Consider the following 18942-nt stretch of genomic DNA (forward strand, 5'->3'; position numbering starts at 1 on the left):
CGTTATTTGGGTTAGGATTCGGGTTAGCGTTAGGGTTTAGGTGGGTAAAGTGTTATTAATCCTATCTCATATTTTTTGCTATCTTTTCTGAACTTTTAATGAATATTTTTAATTTATCTACGCCGGGAGTTTACCTAAAGGTCCAAATCAGTGCATTGCCAGGACCTCAAGGTCTAAAAGTCTAGCCTTTTTTCCATTGGATGCCCTGATTGTCGTAGACCTTTTTGCTTAGAAATGCACTGATTTCTAACGGATCGGGTGTGAAAACAGTGTACTATTACTACTTCAACGAAAATTTTTGTCTGATGCTCAAATAAGTCAAATTTTAATGACAATTTTAACTAAAAGGAAATTTATACATACGGCCTACGCAGTCTGCGATCGCCGGTTTTTTAGTTATCCGCACCTTTATGAAACAAGCTTGGTGACCATAGACATTTAAAAAAAACTTAACTTGGGATATGGTCATTAAGGAACCTGAGTTTCAGTTTAATTTGAATTATATTTTGACAATGCGTCTCATGAGCTTCCCCAATGATAGTATTATTTGTGTAAATTCGGACACGTAAAGCAGTTACCCTGAAATCTGATTTTTGCTTATATAAAGAAATAAAAATGTTTTCCACAAAACAAACAAAGATTTTACAGGTTTGTAACGTTTTCAAAAAAAAGTCTTGCTCCGCAGTTTACTGAGATTTTCTATGAAGTCCATCAGACCTTGAATATTTGTAAAGGCGTGCACAACTGTACAATATAGTAATGGCGGACTCCAAGAAAGAGACGTTAGAAAGTAAATTTTTGCTTAAAGGCATTTAGCATTGTTAGTGTATTCCTTGTCTTTTGGGCTGTGGCGCAACAGCAATGGCTAAAGGTAAGCTGGAACAGTCTGGAACGGCGTTTCGGTAAAGTCATAAAATTGTAGGCGGAAATAAGAATTGCGGTCCCTTCGCTTTAACCCTTTTACAAAGGCCGTAGGTTGACAGTGAAAAGTGTTTTGTCTGACAAAGCCTGAATTTTTTTTCATTATCTAAGTCAGGTTTGTCAAACAAATAGGGCCACAAGATTATTTGCTTATCTCTCGAGGTTCACAAAAAAAGACTATCAACTCATGTGCTAATGGTTGATTTTAATCGTTGAATTTACCTTTTTAACTTTTATGTGTATTCTGGTTCCATGGATTTTGGTGAAAATTGTAAAAATAACTCACAATGGTGCCAAATAAAAAGCATCATTAAATTAAGCAATATTTCGTATGCCAAAGATAATGATTTGAGGCATCATGTAAATAAGGAATTACAAATTCTCTATAGAAGGAAATTACAATTTCTCCAACAGAAACCGTTGATAAACCGTTCAGTAACATTTAGGTACTATCTTAAAAAGTTGGAAAAAAACGCGCTCTTATCCCAGCGTTAATCTTTCCCAAGTGTTTTGTTTAATACTCAAATTTTCAATCGCCAGCAGCAGCCAAGAGTGATTTGTCGCCATTAGATAAAAACAGCGTGACGCAATCCAAGTTGAGTAAAGCCAACAACAGTGGATCACGTGGGCAATAAAGCCTAATATTTGCTCGCGGAAATTTCCCCGCGAGGTATTTACGCTTGGGGAGATTGCAGGTGGGGCCGAGTTGTCTTGGCTGACTGGTTGCTTTGGCAAGCTTAATATTTGATAACTGGTTGGCTTTAGTTAGCCTAAACCTAAAGAAGAGTTGGTAACAAGTGTGTTGAACGAAATCGCGATGAGCAACCGTGGACAACAAAACGTCAACTACGAATGTTTGCTTGGCTCGTCTGACGAAGAGATCAAAGCCCGATGTATATCGCTTATCGTAAGTATATATTATTTAAAACAGACAGGACTCTGTTGGCAGTTTTAATAACCTTGTGTTAATTGAACAAGTAAAGGCATTACAATAATGTCGGTAAATATATAGCATATTGTATTAAATTGCTCAATTTAGTACAGCTTAGTGGTGGTTTTATTAACACATAACAGGACTATTCAATAAAGCTGCGTTAATTCACTAACATATAGGTTTTCTTTATATGTATTTTTAAATTAGAAGGTTTATCATTGCAATACTGAGTATTGGTTTGGCTTTTCAATGATTCGACCAGTATATCAATTACTCAACATGCTAACTTTCACTGGTTCGCCTAAATCTTTTGTTGAAAATTCTTTCCTGGACTTTATAACAGCCGTTTCCAACCAGGGATACACAAGTACAATGAAAAGTAGGCTACAAAAAAAACGCTTTATATACACAAGGCAAAGTTTTTTAATAAACATTATGTTATACAGATATGTTTAAGCCTTTGCTGTTTTAATTCGTCTTCAACAACATGTTTAGAAATCACTATTTTGCCGTCAGTAACATTGGTTAGGTATTCATTTAAAAAATGTGGGTTTGTAAGCTGGATGATTTTGGAAAAGAATCCGTGACAAATCAATGTTGTGAACCAACGCTACGTTTGACACTACTGGTTTATGAGTGACAAATTTATTGCAACATGACTTTTGGCAACATTGGGCGTACATTAGTAGGCTACGCCATTTTGCAAGCACCTACAGTTTAGAAATAAGTATCCGCTGCCAAAATAGTATAACTCTTCTAATAAACGACGAATGTCTACTTATTTTAATTTTAAATTTGGTTTGCCTGTTCTTTTTTTATTTATAAGGTTGCAGATTTCAATAACAAACAGAAGATCGAAAAACTGGAAGAAAAAAACAAGGTACACAGCCCGTCAACTTGACTAGTAAATGATTTTGTCATAATGACAAACTAGTCGTTTATCGTCTGTTTATAGTTATATTACAGTAGTAATTTAGCAATGATTGTTTTGCAAACAGTCCTAACATTTAATTTGATAACCAGGAAAAAACGATTGGTATGAAGTTTATTGATATATTAAACATGGTGCAAAAGTTTAAAATCTAATCTTGTTGTAACGTTATCACTATTGTCATGTTGTTTATGTTTCTATTTTAACTAAAACTGTGCTTTCAGTTTATCGGTTAAAGTTATTCGTTGCGTTTCAAGCAGTGTCAAAAAGAGTAACTTGTTTGTTTTTTGCAGAAGCTCGAAAAAGAACTGAACAGATTGCAGGTTGGGTGCTTGTACAGTCCGTGTCGAAAATGTCGTGTCAAAATGATGTTTGTTTTTTTTGTACAGAATGTGGTTACCAAGGTCGAAGCATTAAACGCCGTCATGGTAGCGATGAAAGAAGAGATCATAGCGAAAAATAACAGGGTGCGTGTGTTCGTTCGTGTGGAAAAAGGGTTTTACGTTTTACGAACGCTCTGGTGGTTTCCGATTTCCCTAGCTTACCATAATTATGTCCATTTTTAAAACAATTATATGTTTCTGTGTCGTTTTGGCATAATACCTAAGTCAAACTAATTTGGCATAATACCTAAGAGTTTTCGGCGAAAGCATATGATGTTTAATTATTTTTTTCTTTTATGTTTTGTATTACGAAAGTCAGGGGGAAAAATCTTTTTCTGGTTTTCTGAATATGCCTATAACTACACAAAAAAAATTTGCATTTTAACTTGCTGACAAAATTGTCTTTTTAGGGGACGAATTAAATATGGTAGGCTTTTTTTAACCACACATGAAAATGGTAATGCTTGCTTACCACACCCACGCCCAACATATAATTTCCATTGTTTCCTAATATGTAAGACCAGACGTTTTTGTTTTACGTTCAAAAAATAGAGATAGACATTCCTGCATTGTTCGTTAAACGTGCTCTTTTCAAATCTGTGAAAGTACTTGTGTTTTCGACTGCTCAAATCTCCTTTTTTTAAAGTCCCTTAATAAAGAGCGCATTTTGCTTGACAGAATTTAAAGGTGGAATTTGCGAAATTGAAAGAAAGCTTTGGAATAACACCAAGTGATCAATCGGTATGTAATAGATTAAGCATTGAGCCTTAGGATTTCACTAACTGTATCAGAATACAATAAATGCCAATATTTACTTGGTTTACAATGGAATGGGTTGTTGATTTAATTTTGACGAATGCTCTATTCAAATCCGTCACCCGTAAAGCCAAAGCAAACAATCCAACTTGAATTCAGTATCGTTTCGGCATGTACATTTCATCTCAATAGTTACGAAAACATTAGGCACAAGTTTAACCGCCCCTTTGCTTTGTAGTTCCCAATAGGCTTACAGGTTTAATTCAATTAAAAAAGGCTGTGGACTGTACAGGGCTCATTGGCAGGCAGTAGGCTTGTTTTAGGCAGCGGTATTTTTTAATTTATAATTATTTGTGTTTATACTTTTTGCCTCAAAGAGATTGCACAACCCGACTCATAACTAAAGATGCGAAAAATGCTACCCTGCTGGAATGATAGGCATTATGTCAAATTCTGATTCAGTGATAATAAGAGTGAATATTTTTTGGTTTGGCAAAAAAGTAAAAATTCACACATTTGGCAGAATGTATTTGCTGTGTCTTGTTTCGGTGTTAATTTGCAATGAACCCATTTTCTATTTCGATAATGTGCGTTGTTTATTTTTTTCTGTTTGCCAAAAATACTGATTTTGTTCCACCGGTCGTCAGTAAAACATCAAAAGCAAGTCACTGACTGCGCCAACACTAATGAACATAATGCAGCACTTCCGACAACAATTCGTTGTTTAAATTAATGCATTCCTAATAGTTTAGAAGTTTGTCAAAAAATATTTTTAGGTCAATTCTACATAGGTCAACCATTTGCAAAATATTATTGTCCTAGTGTTAATTGGTCCTTTAAAATGTAATCCGTTACTTTGACAATGTACAGCTCAAATCTCATATTCCGGATGTATCGTCCAATTAGGCTTACATTTTCAAATAAACGACAATTTTTTTTTCTTTTCTTTGGTCTGATCGCCCTTTTATAGTCTCTCCTCATATTCTATTAGGATTTAATTTAATTTGCATGTTGCGTTTTTGAGACCTACTTTGAACGTCGCGACCGCTACGTTCAACTTGTAAGACCCGATGAAGACGACCGAAGTAGGTCATCCGGCTCAAGTTCGTCACCATCACACGTCAGGTTAGTCTTTTCCAGGGGCTAATTTTGTTGGTTAACTTTACGCGGCTGTCCCGTCACCTTTTGTGCTTCACTTGTAAACAAATTAAACAACAGATGCTGCCTTTAACAATCGCTTATTAGGCCATCACTCCGGAAGCCTCCAATCTTTTACATTTTTAGCAAAAGTGGCCTTGGTCAGTTACTGTTTAAAGCCAAAGGTAAGACGACAAAAGTGAATCAAACCATTTCATTTTCTTCAAAAACGTTCTTGTAATTGAAGAAAGTGTATGGTTGTGCAAAATATAAAAACAAACCTTTAAACTTAATCCTCGCTGCTTCTTTAAAGTGACATACTGGTTCTCAAAGTGAATGCTGTCAAGATGCTATATGACTCGCAGTCATGTTTTGAAAGCACGTTGTAATTGAAGTGAGATCATTAGTTTTATCTAATTTATGTGACGTTGAACACCCTAAAAAGCCCAGTTTAAAGGCAATTAGCATTCTTTCATAGCCTTTTTATAGTCGAATTTGATAGTTACCAAACCTTTATACCTGTTTCCTATCTGACATTATTCAACCGGAACGCGCCTGTCAGAATATAACGCGTCAAAACACATTAGACCTCCACTTCCAAGACGCCCTGTGGATGCAAGACTTTACTTATCATCTGGTTCAAATTCAAACAATAACAGCAACAACAATAGCCCCATTGTGAGGGTTGTCGGCGGGGACCAATCAACGAGCAACAGCACATTGTCATCTGGTCAGAGTAGTTAAAATATTTTCCAATACTTTACTGGTCGTTACAGCTTTGGTGGACAACCAATACACAGTGCTTTTCTTTAAAAAATGTTCTTGAAGACTTTGAAATTAAATTCTATATGTAGGAGAAACGTCTATGACCCTGTGTAATTTTTAGCTGGTTGTTTTTCCTCACAGGTAGAATTATGATGTAAATACACACTTCATTTATTCGAAGGTTAATTTGTCTTCGTTTGTAAGGTTAATTTCCCCCTATATAAACACTTTATTTTTGACCCCTTAGACAGAACTGTACAGTGTAACTTTTAGGCTTGTCTTACTGAGTGTAAATTGTGTGAAATTAAACTCAATAGCCACATAGAGCAGAAATAAAAACGAACCAGAATTGACGACTTTACGGTTTTTAAACCTTAATTACCACATTACCAGAGGGGGTGTGTTTTGACAGTGTTTTATGCAATTACCAGGTGATCATCATTCGTACCAAGATCCCGACGAAATATCTTATTCTCCAAGCTCGTTTGCAAGTTCAGGTAAGCAAATTAACAAAATAACAGTCTGAAAATGTAGGATCAGAAGCCGTATCGATAAATCAAGTAAAAACGATAGTAGGATTCCACTATACTGCGTTAGCTTTTGTGGCCGCACAAAAAATAGCCTACATTCCACTTTGGTTTTCATGAACGATATAGTATCGAAAGAAAAAGGACTTTGGACTTTAAATTACAATCATAAAACGCAAATCGTAGTTTAAAATCGTTTGTGCCATCACCAGTGAAAAAATTACGAAGATAAAACGCAAAAAAATATCGTATTTGATTTTTAAGAACGATACATTATCCAACTAAATTCGATTCGAACATTTTAAATGACGATCATAACTATGTAAATCGTAGTTTAAAATCGTACGAACTACACTTAAAACAATAAAGCCATAATATTGGATAAAATCGATATTTCATTGTTTACAAACGTTTTGAAACTACTAAGAAAATCCGTGTATTGTATTACAAAGTATCAACTTTAGTTGTTTAAAATATTTGCTCACAGAGTTAAGATCCAGGCAAACTTCTCCGCTGAGAAACAGAAAAACGGACGAAACACTTCCAAAGCAAACTGCTGGTTCGCTTAACGACCAAGTTGAGTTTGCACAGCCAACTACAACGGGACGAAATTCACCAGACCGAGCTAACAACAACGTTTCACGAGCAAACGGTAAGAAAACACGAAAATATATTCCTCCGTTGGACAGTTTCTCATAAATAAACAAAGTTGTAAAGAAGTCATTTTTCAACTCAATACCAAGTCAAGTAATCGACAAAATGACTTCAGTCCCAACAAAGTCATTTACAAAATATGTCCAAGGCAAGTCATTGTCAACAAATAGTAAGCCAAGAAATATTATCGTTTAAAATAGGTGAACGCGTTCCATTCTGAGCAATATTTCGCATAGCAAACACACAAAAACGAAACTAATAGTAGTTAACATTTATTTGATTTGCTAATATAATTGGCCTGAAAAAAACATGTTTACTGAAATGTATTGAATAAAAGCATCTTGATTGTCAAGTGATTTGCGGAAATGACCTAAGTCAAATTCAAGTCATTTCAAACTAGTGACTTACGTCATTGCAACACTGGAAACCACTATTCTTGCTTCTTAAAAACGTGAGAACTTTTTAGGAACTATTAATATGCGTGTGGAACGAAATTAGGTTACACTAACCTAATATTCGCAAACATATCATTATTTTTTATGCTTCCATACATTAAATGAAAAATAATGTATAATAACCAATACACCAATTCTTCGTTTTTTGCTATATTTGTGTCCCTAAATTTACCATTTATTCTTCATTTGTGTTTTCAGAGAGGAGTCATGGACACAAATCCAGCCTGTTCTGCTTCGGTTCAATAAGTGGAAAAAGAAAATAAGCAGAAAAAATAAACTGTAAGGCGGCGGTAAAACGCCAAACGAAGCTGTGGAGAATTGGCTGAAGACCGCTTTGGCAATTAATCTACAACAATAAAATAAACAGAATTATTTATACAACCAATTCGTTGTTTCCACTGTATACATTGTAACAGTCTCTCTATACCTTTAAAATTACGTTACTAGTCTGACAACAATAGAAACAAAAATAATGCGCTTAACCAGTGTTTTAAAACGGTTCCCCCAAATTTTCTCCAGCGGTTTCCCAAATTTTGGACTTGCAACATTTTGGTATTTAAAAGAAACACTTGCAGTCTCTTAAAACTACTTAGCGGTCACCCAAACCAAACCTTAACCCTGCGCTTAACCGATGTAAAAGTAAAAATTTTATATTTTATCACTATCTTTTTGATTGCGTTGATTTCAAACTGCCACTTGACATTGCTTTGTATGAATGCAGTTTTTTCATAAACCTTTTGGTTCAACACAAACGTAAATGTAGGGCTTTCATAGGCCCAGCATAAATAATATACATGTAAAGGCCAGTTACTGATGAGTTGAATACATTGGTGCTATTTGCGAAATACATGCCAATTATCATATTGTGTGTTTATTTGCCTTTTTGTACGTTGGTGAGGCAATTCTAAAAAACACTGCCGATTACCACATATTTTAGTAACTGTTTCACAGTTTTTTTTTTTTTTTTCATTGACTTGACTTAAGTGCACTTAAGCCACTGTTTTCAAATGACTTGACTTGACTTAAGTCTTTTGACCAAAATGACTTGACTTGACTTAAGTCTTTTGGACAAATGACTTGACTTGGACTTAAGTCATTATGTCAAATAACTTGGGATTCAATTAAGTGTTTTTCATTAAAACTTATTTTAAGTTTTGCACATTAAACACTTTAAGTGCTGTATATTGCATCTGTGTTAGTTTTTTATTTAAATTGTCGCTCATAATCGGACAATTTTACCAACTTCAATAGTTTAGCAGTATACTTTTATGTCAATAAAATTAACGCGCATCGAAAAACCCCATGTTTTTCGCGGGTGGGTTAGAATCCTCGATTTCAGTTTAAGTGTCGTACAAGTAACGTTGGTACAAGTAATGGTTGGCGGATCGACGTTTATACAAACCTGTGCGTCCATTGTGGTACAACTTTGCTGTAATATTATTTAGTTGGTGTTCTTTTTGCGATAACGTTATCTATTTGTACGTGACCCCAACCGTACAAACTTGATTTGTCCAAATGATATTTTCTCTGCATCGAAAAGAGGCTTTATGGATGTGTTTTTGAAAGCAGGTTGTTCGAAAGCGTGAACACGGTTTCTTTTGTGGTCTGCCAACCTTTATTTCGTGTAGGCTATTGTTTAGGGTGTAATACGAGCCAAACAGGGTCAAGTAAAAATGACCCGCTTTTGAAGCAATTCAATAAAAAGGTATTTGGTTTCATCGCACCCCCTGTCAAAATAACCGTTCCTATTATAGCAGCTTGTTTAGAGTTCGACAATACTAGGCTAAATGCTTTTCAGAAATATTGTCTTATAATAAATATATTTGCCAGTTAATTTATAAGTATTGTAGTATATTCTACAGTATTATTAAAGTAAGTTTACCAGAGTTGCTATACTCCAAGACGGACGCATGTACGTATAATCATTTATTTAGACTGAGTGTTGTAATGACTCAATCTGTGGGTTCAAAATCGGGGAGCCGTTGGATTTGGTTAGGTCGCCGACTGCAGTGGCTCAATTTATCAATATTGGTTCTCAGCAAGATAATTTAAAAAATTTACGACATTTACTGAAACCTTACGAAGACATAACCCATATTTGACAAATTTGACTTTATTATTGCTACTGTATTATTTCTCAGCAAGCAAGGTTGAGAAGCACTGCTTTAAAATATTTTTTATTAAAATTGCCTTCAAGTGTCCATGATCCTTGTTGTTTAGCAAGTCGTCTCATCACAATGGAGAATGTAAGTACTTTATTTTTTAAACTAAAACCTTAAAAGGGAAATGGTAACAAATTTTTAAAATCAATATGTAATTTGGAATGGGCCTTAAAATTTCGAAAGTGTTTAGGCTGTTTTATCATGAGTTTAGTCTTACTTGATTTCAATTTAACTGACAATTTAAGTAAATATGCCCTTATTTGTCAGGTTGAAAGTTTGCAACAAAGAATCGAACAATTGGAAATTAAAAATAAGGTAAGTAAAAAAAATAATTTAAACAACTAGTAGAATCAATCAATCACAGCAGTCTTATTTTACAACAGTTACAATTAATCTAAAGTGTTTAATTTCCTTCTACTGTGATTTAGAAACTTCAAAAAGCGCTGACGAAAGAACGACAAGAGAGAAAAAAACTACAGGTAGCTAATGAAAATAGTCAATGCCTTTCGACCCATAAGATGCTTTCGCAGAGACTTGCTGAAACCAGTCAGCCTGAGCAGGATTATAATGCAAGCAAGGCCAGGTTAGAAAAACAACTGGTCGCGGTAAGGTTCGAACTCACGACCTCCGGGCATGCATTACTATCCTCCTGATGGGGTTGACTGATTTCGGTAAGCCTCTACAAAGACTTTATGTGTACTATTATATATATATATATATATATATGCGCCGTTATCGTTAACCAGTACGAACCTATAAGGGTTTGATTACAGAATACACACTGTGTATATGTATGTTGTAGTTACCATGCGATGTTAATTAAAGCTAGACTTGTGTTTTGCGTTTCCTTGAATTAGAGTTTTTTTCGAAACAAATAGAGCAGGGCTTCTTAAACTGGGGTCTATGGACCCCTTGGGGGTACGTGAATTAGTTTTAGTTGGTGCATGAAGGATCAAAATCGAAATATTAGTGTGTCTTTAAAAGGTAATCATTTTTTTCAAAGAAAGCAGTTTAATTAAAAACAAAACGGTTTTGTACTGACTGTATTTAGACTCATTAACATTTTTCGGACCACTAACATTTTTCAAACCGAAATCAACAAATTTATTAAAATTGCCTATGGTGGTCCACGCGACGTCAAAAAAAAAATTTTAGGTAAAAAAAGTTCAAGAACCCCTGAAATAGAGCAACCAAAAGGTCGCCGACATGCGTATTCAAAAATAGCTTCTTTTTTTAAGTTTATTAGAGATGCCCGGTACTATCGAATAGAAAGCAATACCCGATAGCAAGTAATTGTATCGGTTCTCGTCCGATACTATGGTGCTATTCGTATCGATACGATACCAAATTAATTTGTGCATTTCATGTTTTGCGATCCAAGCCGAATTCCGGAGAAAATATAATGTTAAAAATCAAAGATATGTTTCGAAAAAAACTGTAGCCTAAAATTATGAAAATTGTTGACGTTTTACTCATGAATTTAGCTTTTTTAATCATAATAATGACGTCATTTTATATCAGGACAGGTCGCATTACTTTTCTTTAAAATACATAGTGGAAAAAAATGTATTGTACATCCCTAGTTTATTTTGTACTTAGTCTTATAACATTTTTGCAACTTTTCAGCCTCACATTAACTTATCGCGGTTTCTATAGAAAAATGCCCAATAAAATTAATTTCGCTGATAGGATACTGACTGCATTATTGATTGTAACTGCTGTTAATTTCTGTTATAGGGTACAGCGGACAAATGGGAGACCGTTACTGCGTCAATAAATGACATGAAAGAAGAAATAGTCGCGAAAAACAACCAGGTAGTGTGATTCGTGTGGTTGTAAATCCTTTTGACGACATCTGTATTACTTTAAGTAATTAATTGATTTTTTTAGAGAGTGTCCTTAGGACCTTATTGGCCACAGTTTTGTTTGTAAACTTAACAATACCTAAAGCAGCATAATTTAAGGAACTATTAGAATCAATCAAATGTGCAAATTAGAACAGTCAACGTCCACATTTTTTTCTGTAAGATGTAGCCTTCAATTGTTTTACAGCATTTGGAGCTGGAACTGTCCAAATTAAAAGACTTTCTCAGAACATCACCAGAACAGCCGTATTACCAAATGGTAAGTTTAAGGGTTTTTTGGCAATAATTATGATACTAGATATAAAACATATTTTCATATTTTGATAAGGTGAATGGATAGAGTTTTTTTTGAAAAACAATTTTCTTTGCTTAAACACACTTTGCCTTAACACACTTTACCTAAAAGATATCTTTGCCTAAACACTTTACCAAAATGTATAAACCAATTACCCAAGAAGTAGGTTATTCATGAAGAGAAAAACAGCTTATAGATGCAGATAGAAAATAGTACATTCTGCGTTTACTTGCTTTGCTACGGATGTATTTTATCGATTTGAAGACCCCCATACCAGGTTTAAGCAACGATAGGCTACTTGTCTCCGATAGCTAATTGACATAGGCAGTTAAGCCTCTGGTGCGATGTAATGTAGCTTCTTTTACCTGGAATCAGGCGCGCCCGCAGAAAATTTTCCAGGGGGGAGGGGGGCGGGGCAATATGAATATAAAAGGCAGGCTGGGCAAAACGGATCCCTTAGTTTTCTGGTAAACGAAAATTACCAGCGTCAAAATTTTTGGACTGAACAGTGACTATCGTCGAAAAAACGTTTGTGGATATAAATCAGGCTGATTCGATTTTAAACAAACCTGTAGAAGGGGGAAAAATGTGTTTGGGGTATGTTGATATAAGGATAGTACAATAAAATTATGTTTTTGCTACTAGTTTAAATAAAGGTAAAGTTACTTCTTGCTAAACAATTTGTAGATAAGGGTCTGTTTATTAATCCGAGACAGCTGGACGTTGTGATACAAAAAACGGCAAAAAGAGTAATTTATTGAGAATGTGTGCTTTTTTCAGTGTTTTTTGTTTCGCATAAGAGTAACTTATCCTATGACCCTTCGGTTGCTACCCTTTCTGATAAAAAAACGAAAAATCGGAAAATATCATTGACTTAAGGCATGAGAAACATAAAATGATGTGGCGCGCCGGGTCCAAATTCACGCCATTTGAACCTGTTACTACGTTGGAGTTGTGCGCAAATCTACAACTGAAGTCGATTTGATGGTGACAAGTCATCGGGCGAAGCGCCTAAAAATCGCGGCTATTTGATTTAAGATGCAAACTTTAAATTCGATTTAGAGGGTGACGCATTGAGCACAGATAATTCGTACATATGTACATTCCTTGGTCTGTTGGCATTGAGTGGTGAGCGTTGAACAGCTCAATGTTAAAATTTTGCACAGAACGACTTACGTTGCCATTTTTTTCTTCTTGAGGCTAGTTGCCGATGTGTTACTTGCGATACAATGGACATATTGCAAAGAAGGTATAAATCGGGAGAAACCCCAACTTGGCACTAATTAAATTGGGTTGAAAAATGTGAATATATGTGTTTTATGACAAATGTGAATATATGTGTTTTATGACAAATGTGAATATATGTGTTTTATGACAAATGTGAATATATGTTTTAGAGCAGTGGTTCTCGTTTTCTTTCCTTCCTTATACAAACCCAAGTACTGTCAATTCCTTTTTAGAAAAAACATGAAGTATTCCACCTTTTTTATTTATCACCTCGAAGTATCCTGCTGACAGAAAGTCAAACCTACAGGAAACAGTCGACAAAAATAAAATAAAAAATTGTCAAACTGCAAAAAGACACATCTGCGTCAAAAGCCAAGACTTTGTTACAAAATTCGGATGTCTGAAAGTCGAGTTCGTTTGAACAAACGGTGTATATATAGGTAGCTATTAATTTTACACCTGCCACTTCAAGAGCCACTGTTCAAAAGGTAGGAAACGGCCGTTATTCTAATTTTTGTTTATATTTTTAAACCTTATACTGTCGATCGAAACGCAAAAAATCCATTTACAAACATTTGGCTAAGTTTGACAAACTTTCGTTTCAAAGAGTGTTACAGTGCTGAGGGCGACTTTTGGCTGTAAAGACGCCAAAAAACTATCAAGAAAGACAAAAGAAATTCGCGCGAAACGCGAAAACAATTAGCATTTAGTCTTTAAACAGGCTAAAAATTGAGTTAGCAGGACATAGATCCGCCCTTGCAAAAAGAGTGTATATATAGTTACAACCAATCACGTAGAAAGTCGCCCCGGTTTATTTTTCAAGAAAAATGAGCCGCGGTCCGGATTTAATTGCTTGGCGGGCCAGATCCGGCTCGCGGGCCTATTTTGCCCAGTTCTGCATTAAGGGGTCCGTTTTGCCCCGACTTAACCTACACATAAATTAACCTAAATATTACATCTTTAACAATAAAAATAATCGCATTTTGAAATTACAGGGGGGGGCAACCCCCCCTTGCCCCCTCCTGGGGCGCCCAAGCCTGGAATGGTAAATTAGTCAATAAATAGCAAGGTAACAACCGAATATAGCCTAACTAAACCATTAAATTTGCAAGCAAACTATAGCATTCGTCGTTTCAACTTCTATACATTTTTGGAATCAGTAATGAATAATAATCATTTTCTATCCTTTAAAATGCAAATAGAAACAGCTGCTCTGTTACAGTTATTCTTTTGCCTAACAGACTCGCACAAACGAAAACGACCGATTGTACGTGCCACTACAAAGACCGCAAAATGGAGAGAACCTTTCGACCGTGAATCGTCCACACCGTACTCGTTCGTTGACTGCGAGGTTAGGCGGACATTAGTCTTACTTGTAGACTTTTACTTGATCGCGCATTTTGTTAAGTCCATGAAGCCCTAATTGAAACTTTCAAGAGTATCGTTTTAGGTTTTTAGGCCGAAAGTGCTTTAGGGTTAAGAATATTGGTTACCTCCTCCAGTTACTATTTTTTATTTAATCTTTCAAAGTTAAAATCTCTGGATTTGATCACAAATGAATACTGAAATCCAATCAAAAAGCACTTTTAGGAGAGTTATTAAATTCGATATAAGAGCCTTAAGGTGCCAAAATATATTTTGCTGGGTCGGGAAGCAAGCATTGCTAACAATGTCGTTTTATTATATTGATAGACAAAGACTTGTAAAGCGAACAAGAAAACCTTTTGTAAAACAATATCCCAAACTGTGGATGAAGCGTTATAATAATAATATCATTCGAAATTGCATAAACGTTAAGAGGACAATTCTTCCCACAAAACCAAACAACTATCTTGGATATTTAACAGATTAAGAATGGTTTAACAAATTAATGAATTCAGGAAGCACAAAAGGTGCAATTCAGTAGCGGATTTATATGCTTCATGGTTCATGTTTAAAAGATACGGGTCATAAAAAATGGTCAAATCTTATCGAAACGTCATATTGAACAACCTGAACACCCCAGTCCAAAGAAATTTTTCCGGACGTACAATTTCGCAATATTGCGCGAACTATTTACAGTCGAACTTTGAATGGTACCTAACATGTATGCCTATTCCTAGCAGCCACCGTTATTCAATTGGACCGCACCTGACAGAAAGCAACGCTTCACAACTTTTGCCTCCGCTTCCCAAAGTACCTGTGGATGCAAGACTTCACCTCTACGGATCGAATTCGAACAACAACCCCATTGTGAGGGTTGTCGGCGGAGACCAATCAACGAGCAAGAGCACATTGTCATCTGGTCAGAACAGTTTAAATATTTTCAAGTTAATTTACTGGTCGGTATAGGGCTGGTAAAACCCAATGCAGTTTTGTTTTTAACCCGTGCAAAAAAAACCTACATTTTTTGAAAGGCTTAAAAATTTACAAGACTTGGAAAACTTGTTTAGATTCATAATTATGTATGCTGCGGTACATTTGTGGTTGTATTATGCAAATGAAGCAATGCAGCGAGTTGCATTTTGACTTCGTATTAATTGCAATTATCAGGTGATTATCATTCGTACCAAGAGCCCGACGAAATATCTTACCGACCAAGCTCGTTCGCCAGTTCAGGTTAGTACGCTTACATACGACGTACAACACCGAAATTTCTTTCTGTAACTTCGGTTCAAAAACCTAGCTGACATCAGACCTGAATAGAAGCCGCAAGGCTATAGTGCTCCAATCCCCAAAACTACATTTTTCGTTGACTTTTACAAAGTAAATACGAAAATAAAGCAATTTAGGGATTTTCTGATAGTTTTAAACCTGTTTAAGCAAATCTTACTTTTCTAAAATAAAAGTTTTGACATTTTATATGACGTAAACTTGTACCGTTCTTTCTAAAAAAATTTATGCACCCAACTCCCTAAACAAAAATGGAAGATCAGCACCATATGAACAAATTAACCCATAAGCTCCAAATATAACAAACGAATGAACAACGGTAACTTAATATCCGTCATGTTATCTTAGCCTTTATTGCCACAACAATTCAGGCGGCCTTGGGTTCAAATCCACTAACTGATATTATCACAGAGTTAAGATCCAGGAAAACATCAACGGACGATATAGTTTTAAAGCAACCTGTTGGTTCGCTTAATGACCAAGCTGAGTTTGCACAGCCAACTACGACGGGACGGGATTTACCAGACCAAGCTAACACTTCACGGGCAAACGGTAAGATAAAAATAAAAAACACAATATATGGCTGATGGTAACTATTTTGTTTTTAGTAGACACATTCGTTCGGAGCATAAAATGCATACGATCAAAACAAGTTCCTATTATTGTTGCTTTTCCATAGCAAGCATTATTTTAACTCATGTATTTTATTTGTTGTCGTCAGAGAGAAGCAATGGCAAAAAATCAAATCTTTTCTGCCTTAATCCGTTCAAGATCAAAAGAAAATAAGAAGGAAGTGTTGAAAGCTAGATGACGCTGCCAAGCCTATTTAACAAAATACGACAAATTATGGTCAACTGATCTACACCAAAAACTAAACGCACAGACTTTATTCGAAAACTTAAAAATATTGAAATGGCCACGTTAAAATATATTTCCAAAATTGTATTCTCTTCACTCTATAAAAAGTAAAAGGGGCGCCCTGTAAACGTAACATCAAGTAGTTTTTATAATAAACTTTTTCTTTTAGGTTTTTCTGCGTGTACGAACTGCATATTATTTTGTATATATGCTAGTGGTTATTTATATCTTGCGCGTTCAGCACCAAAGTAAATGTAGTGTGCCTTAATGGCCTTGCAAGGTGCCGTACTATTTAATTGTTACTTTTGTTTGTATATAATTCTTACCCAACACAGCTGCACAATTGGCAAATATACTCGCCGTCATATGTTCTGTTTATTTAGCGATATTTACAAAACTTTTTTTTCAACTTTTTCCTGTGTCATAACTTTTCAATAGTTTACTTTTGCTGCTTTTCAACAACGTTTTTTGCAGAACATTAACTTATATGGGCCGAATTTTTGTTTGGGGAGGGGGGTTTGTTATGGTTTGCTATGGTATGTTTCAGACCGATTTTTGTCCGAAGCTTTATACAAAAAGTATACATCGTAGAACTTCAGAAAAATCAAATTTTTAGAAATGACGTGGTATGTAGGTGCGTATATGCAATGTTTATGCATCTGTACCCGTAGGGGCTATGGATTAGAGGTAAAAAAACCTAAAATTAATGTCAACGTTTTAGCTCTCTGTAGCTATCTTCTCCTACCTAGCGGTAAAAAACAATACAGACTTAGTTCACGTAGTTCAATACAAAGTCCACATAGCTTGCTTTGGTCAGCCCACAAATGGACAAAACGACTGTCACCATGCTGCGCGTTTTATTATCACTGGGCGCATGTGACTTGCCTTTTAGAAAGGGCTCCTCCTAGTAAAACAAATTTTTGCTCTTTCAAAACAAAACATTTTAGCGTCGCAAATTAAAAATGCGAAATCTTGTGGCAGTGTAGACCTCTCTGTTAGCACTTGTTTTGCATCTTGCTTTAACCAAACATATCAACGCCAGGCCTGCACTACTTAAATTGTACAAGGGCCGCAGCAAGCCAAATACTTAAGTTGAATGGACTTTTAGGGATGACTTAAAAGTTACATCATAACATGGCGTCATACAACAATAAATATTAAGAACACTGCGTTTATTTGGATTCAATTCGATTTTAAAGTCTGTTTTATAAAGTGAAGATTTAAAGTCTGTTTTAAAAGTGATTACACGGACCAAGGCATGATAAAAAATTACCTAGTAAAATTGGCAAAAGTGTAGCACACCATAGGCTAGGCCTACCATATGTCCTCTTTTAGAAGGATTTGTCCTCTTTTCTCAAAAAAAGTGTATGGTCCTTTCCAAAAAATTACTGTAGCGATGACACATGCTAAATTGCTGGTTTAAAACAGGTTTTCCAACAAATTGCCCTACCAGCCCTACCTTCTTGATTGTTTTTACAAACATTGCGCCAGAAAAATGGCAACAGAACCTCACATGTAAAAAGGCCCATCAATAAAGCAAGGGTGTGTGATTATTCACTTTACAACGTAGGATTTTAAATCGTTACTTTTGTTTAAAATATTTGCCTGTACTTAATGAGAAACTAGTTTATCGCAAAATGACCACACTGTTATGAGAAACTAGTTTATCGCAAAATGGCAACACTGTTAACGTTTAATGCGCCATTGTAGCTTATAGGTAACTAGGGTTTAAAAGGCATTCACGTATCCGTTTGCAAAAGTCCAAACATATTGTTCGAATGCTCGAAAGAAATACAGTATATTGTGTATTTGCTTTGTTTACAAAGATATAATGTGTTAATGTTATTCCAAAGAGGCTGTAACAGTTTAACTTTGAAGTCCGTCATGCAAAAAAGAAACACTCAAAGGTTACCTCACATAGTTGGTTCCGTTGTGACATGGCATTTCATCTTAATTGTGTAACAAAGGAATAACGCGCTTATACAAGTTTTAATTCAAAGATGTATTAACCCATAGGTTGTAGAATGGAAAAAGCCTATTTTAAAAGCAAAATGTAAAGACTAACCGTGTTATTTGTGTGATTTAACGTGGTTGGAGGTTTATAGCTTTTACAACGAACACATTGGACAATGCGAATCTGAACAATAAAGGCCCGTTTACACTACAGCTGCACTGAGCTGCACTGGGCGTGAAATTGTTTTCACTTCAGCTGCAGTGAGCTGCGCTGGGCGTAAAAATCAATGTGTTTCTATAGCGGCACTGGGCTTGAGTTTAGCAAAGCGTGAAAATCGCTCCAAAGCGTATTTTTAAGCTAGCTGCAGCTGCTGCACGGGGCTTGAGTTTAGCAAAGCTTGAAACGCTCGCCACAATAGAATTCAAATGCAAATTACGCTTTGCTCAGCTCAGTGCAGCTGTAGTGT

At 35.5% G+C, this 18942-nt stretch overlaps 1 protein-coding gene across 1 annotated transcript; it reads left to right on the forward strand.

Moving 5' to 3' along the window:
- The first annotated feature begins 1635 nt into the window (after positions 1-1635).
- LOC146165449 (uncharacterized) lies at positions 1636-8270 on the forward strand. The gene is made up of 10 exons (XM_083381828.1): positions 1636-1828; positions 2682-2735; positions 3080-3109; positions 3176-3253; positions 3848-3910; positions 4950-5050; positions 5650-5792; positions 6259-6324; positions 6842-7006; positions 7662-8270. The coding sequence occupies exons 1-10, from the start codon at positions 1739-1741 to the stop codon at positions 7724-7726; spliced, it is 855 nt and encodes a 284-aa protein (XP_083237954.1). The 5' UTR covers positions 1636-1738; the 3' UTR covers positions 7727-8270.
- Positions 8271-18942: the final 10672 nt, after the last annotated feature.

This window comes from Ascidiella aspersa, chromosome 2, assembly GCF_963924565.1.
Source record: "Ascidiella aspersa chromosome 2, kaAscAspe10.2, whole genome shotgun sequence".
NCBI classification, from domain to species: Eukaryota; Metazoa; Chordata; class Ascidiacea; order Phlebobranchia; family Ascidiidae; genus Ascidiella; species Ascidiella aspersa.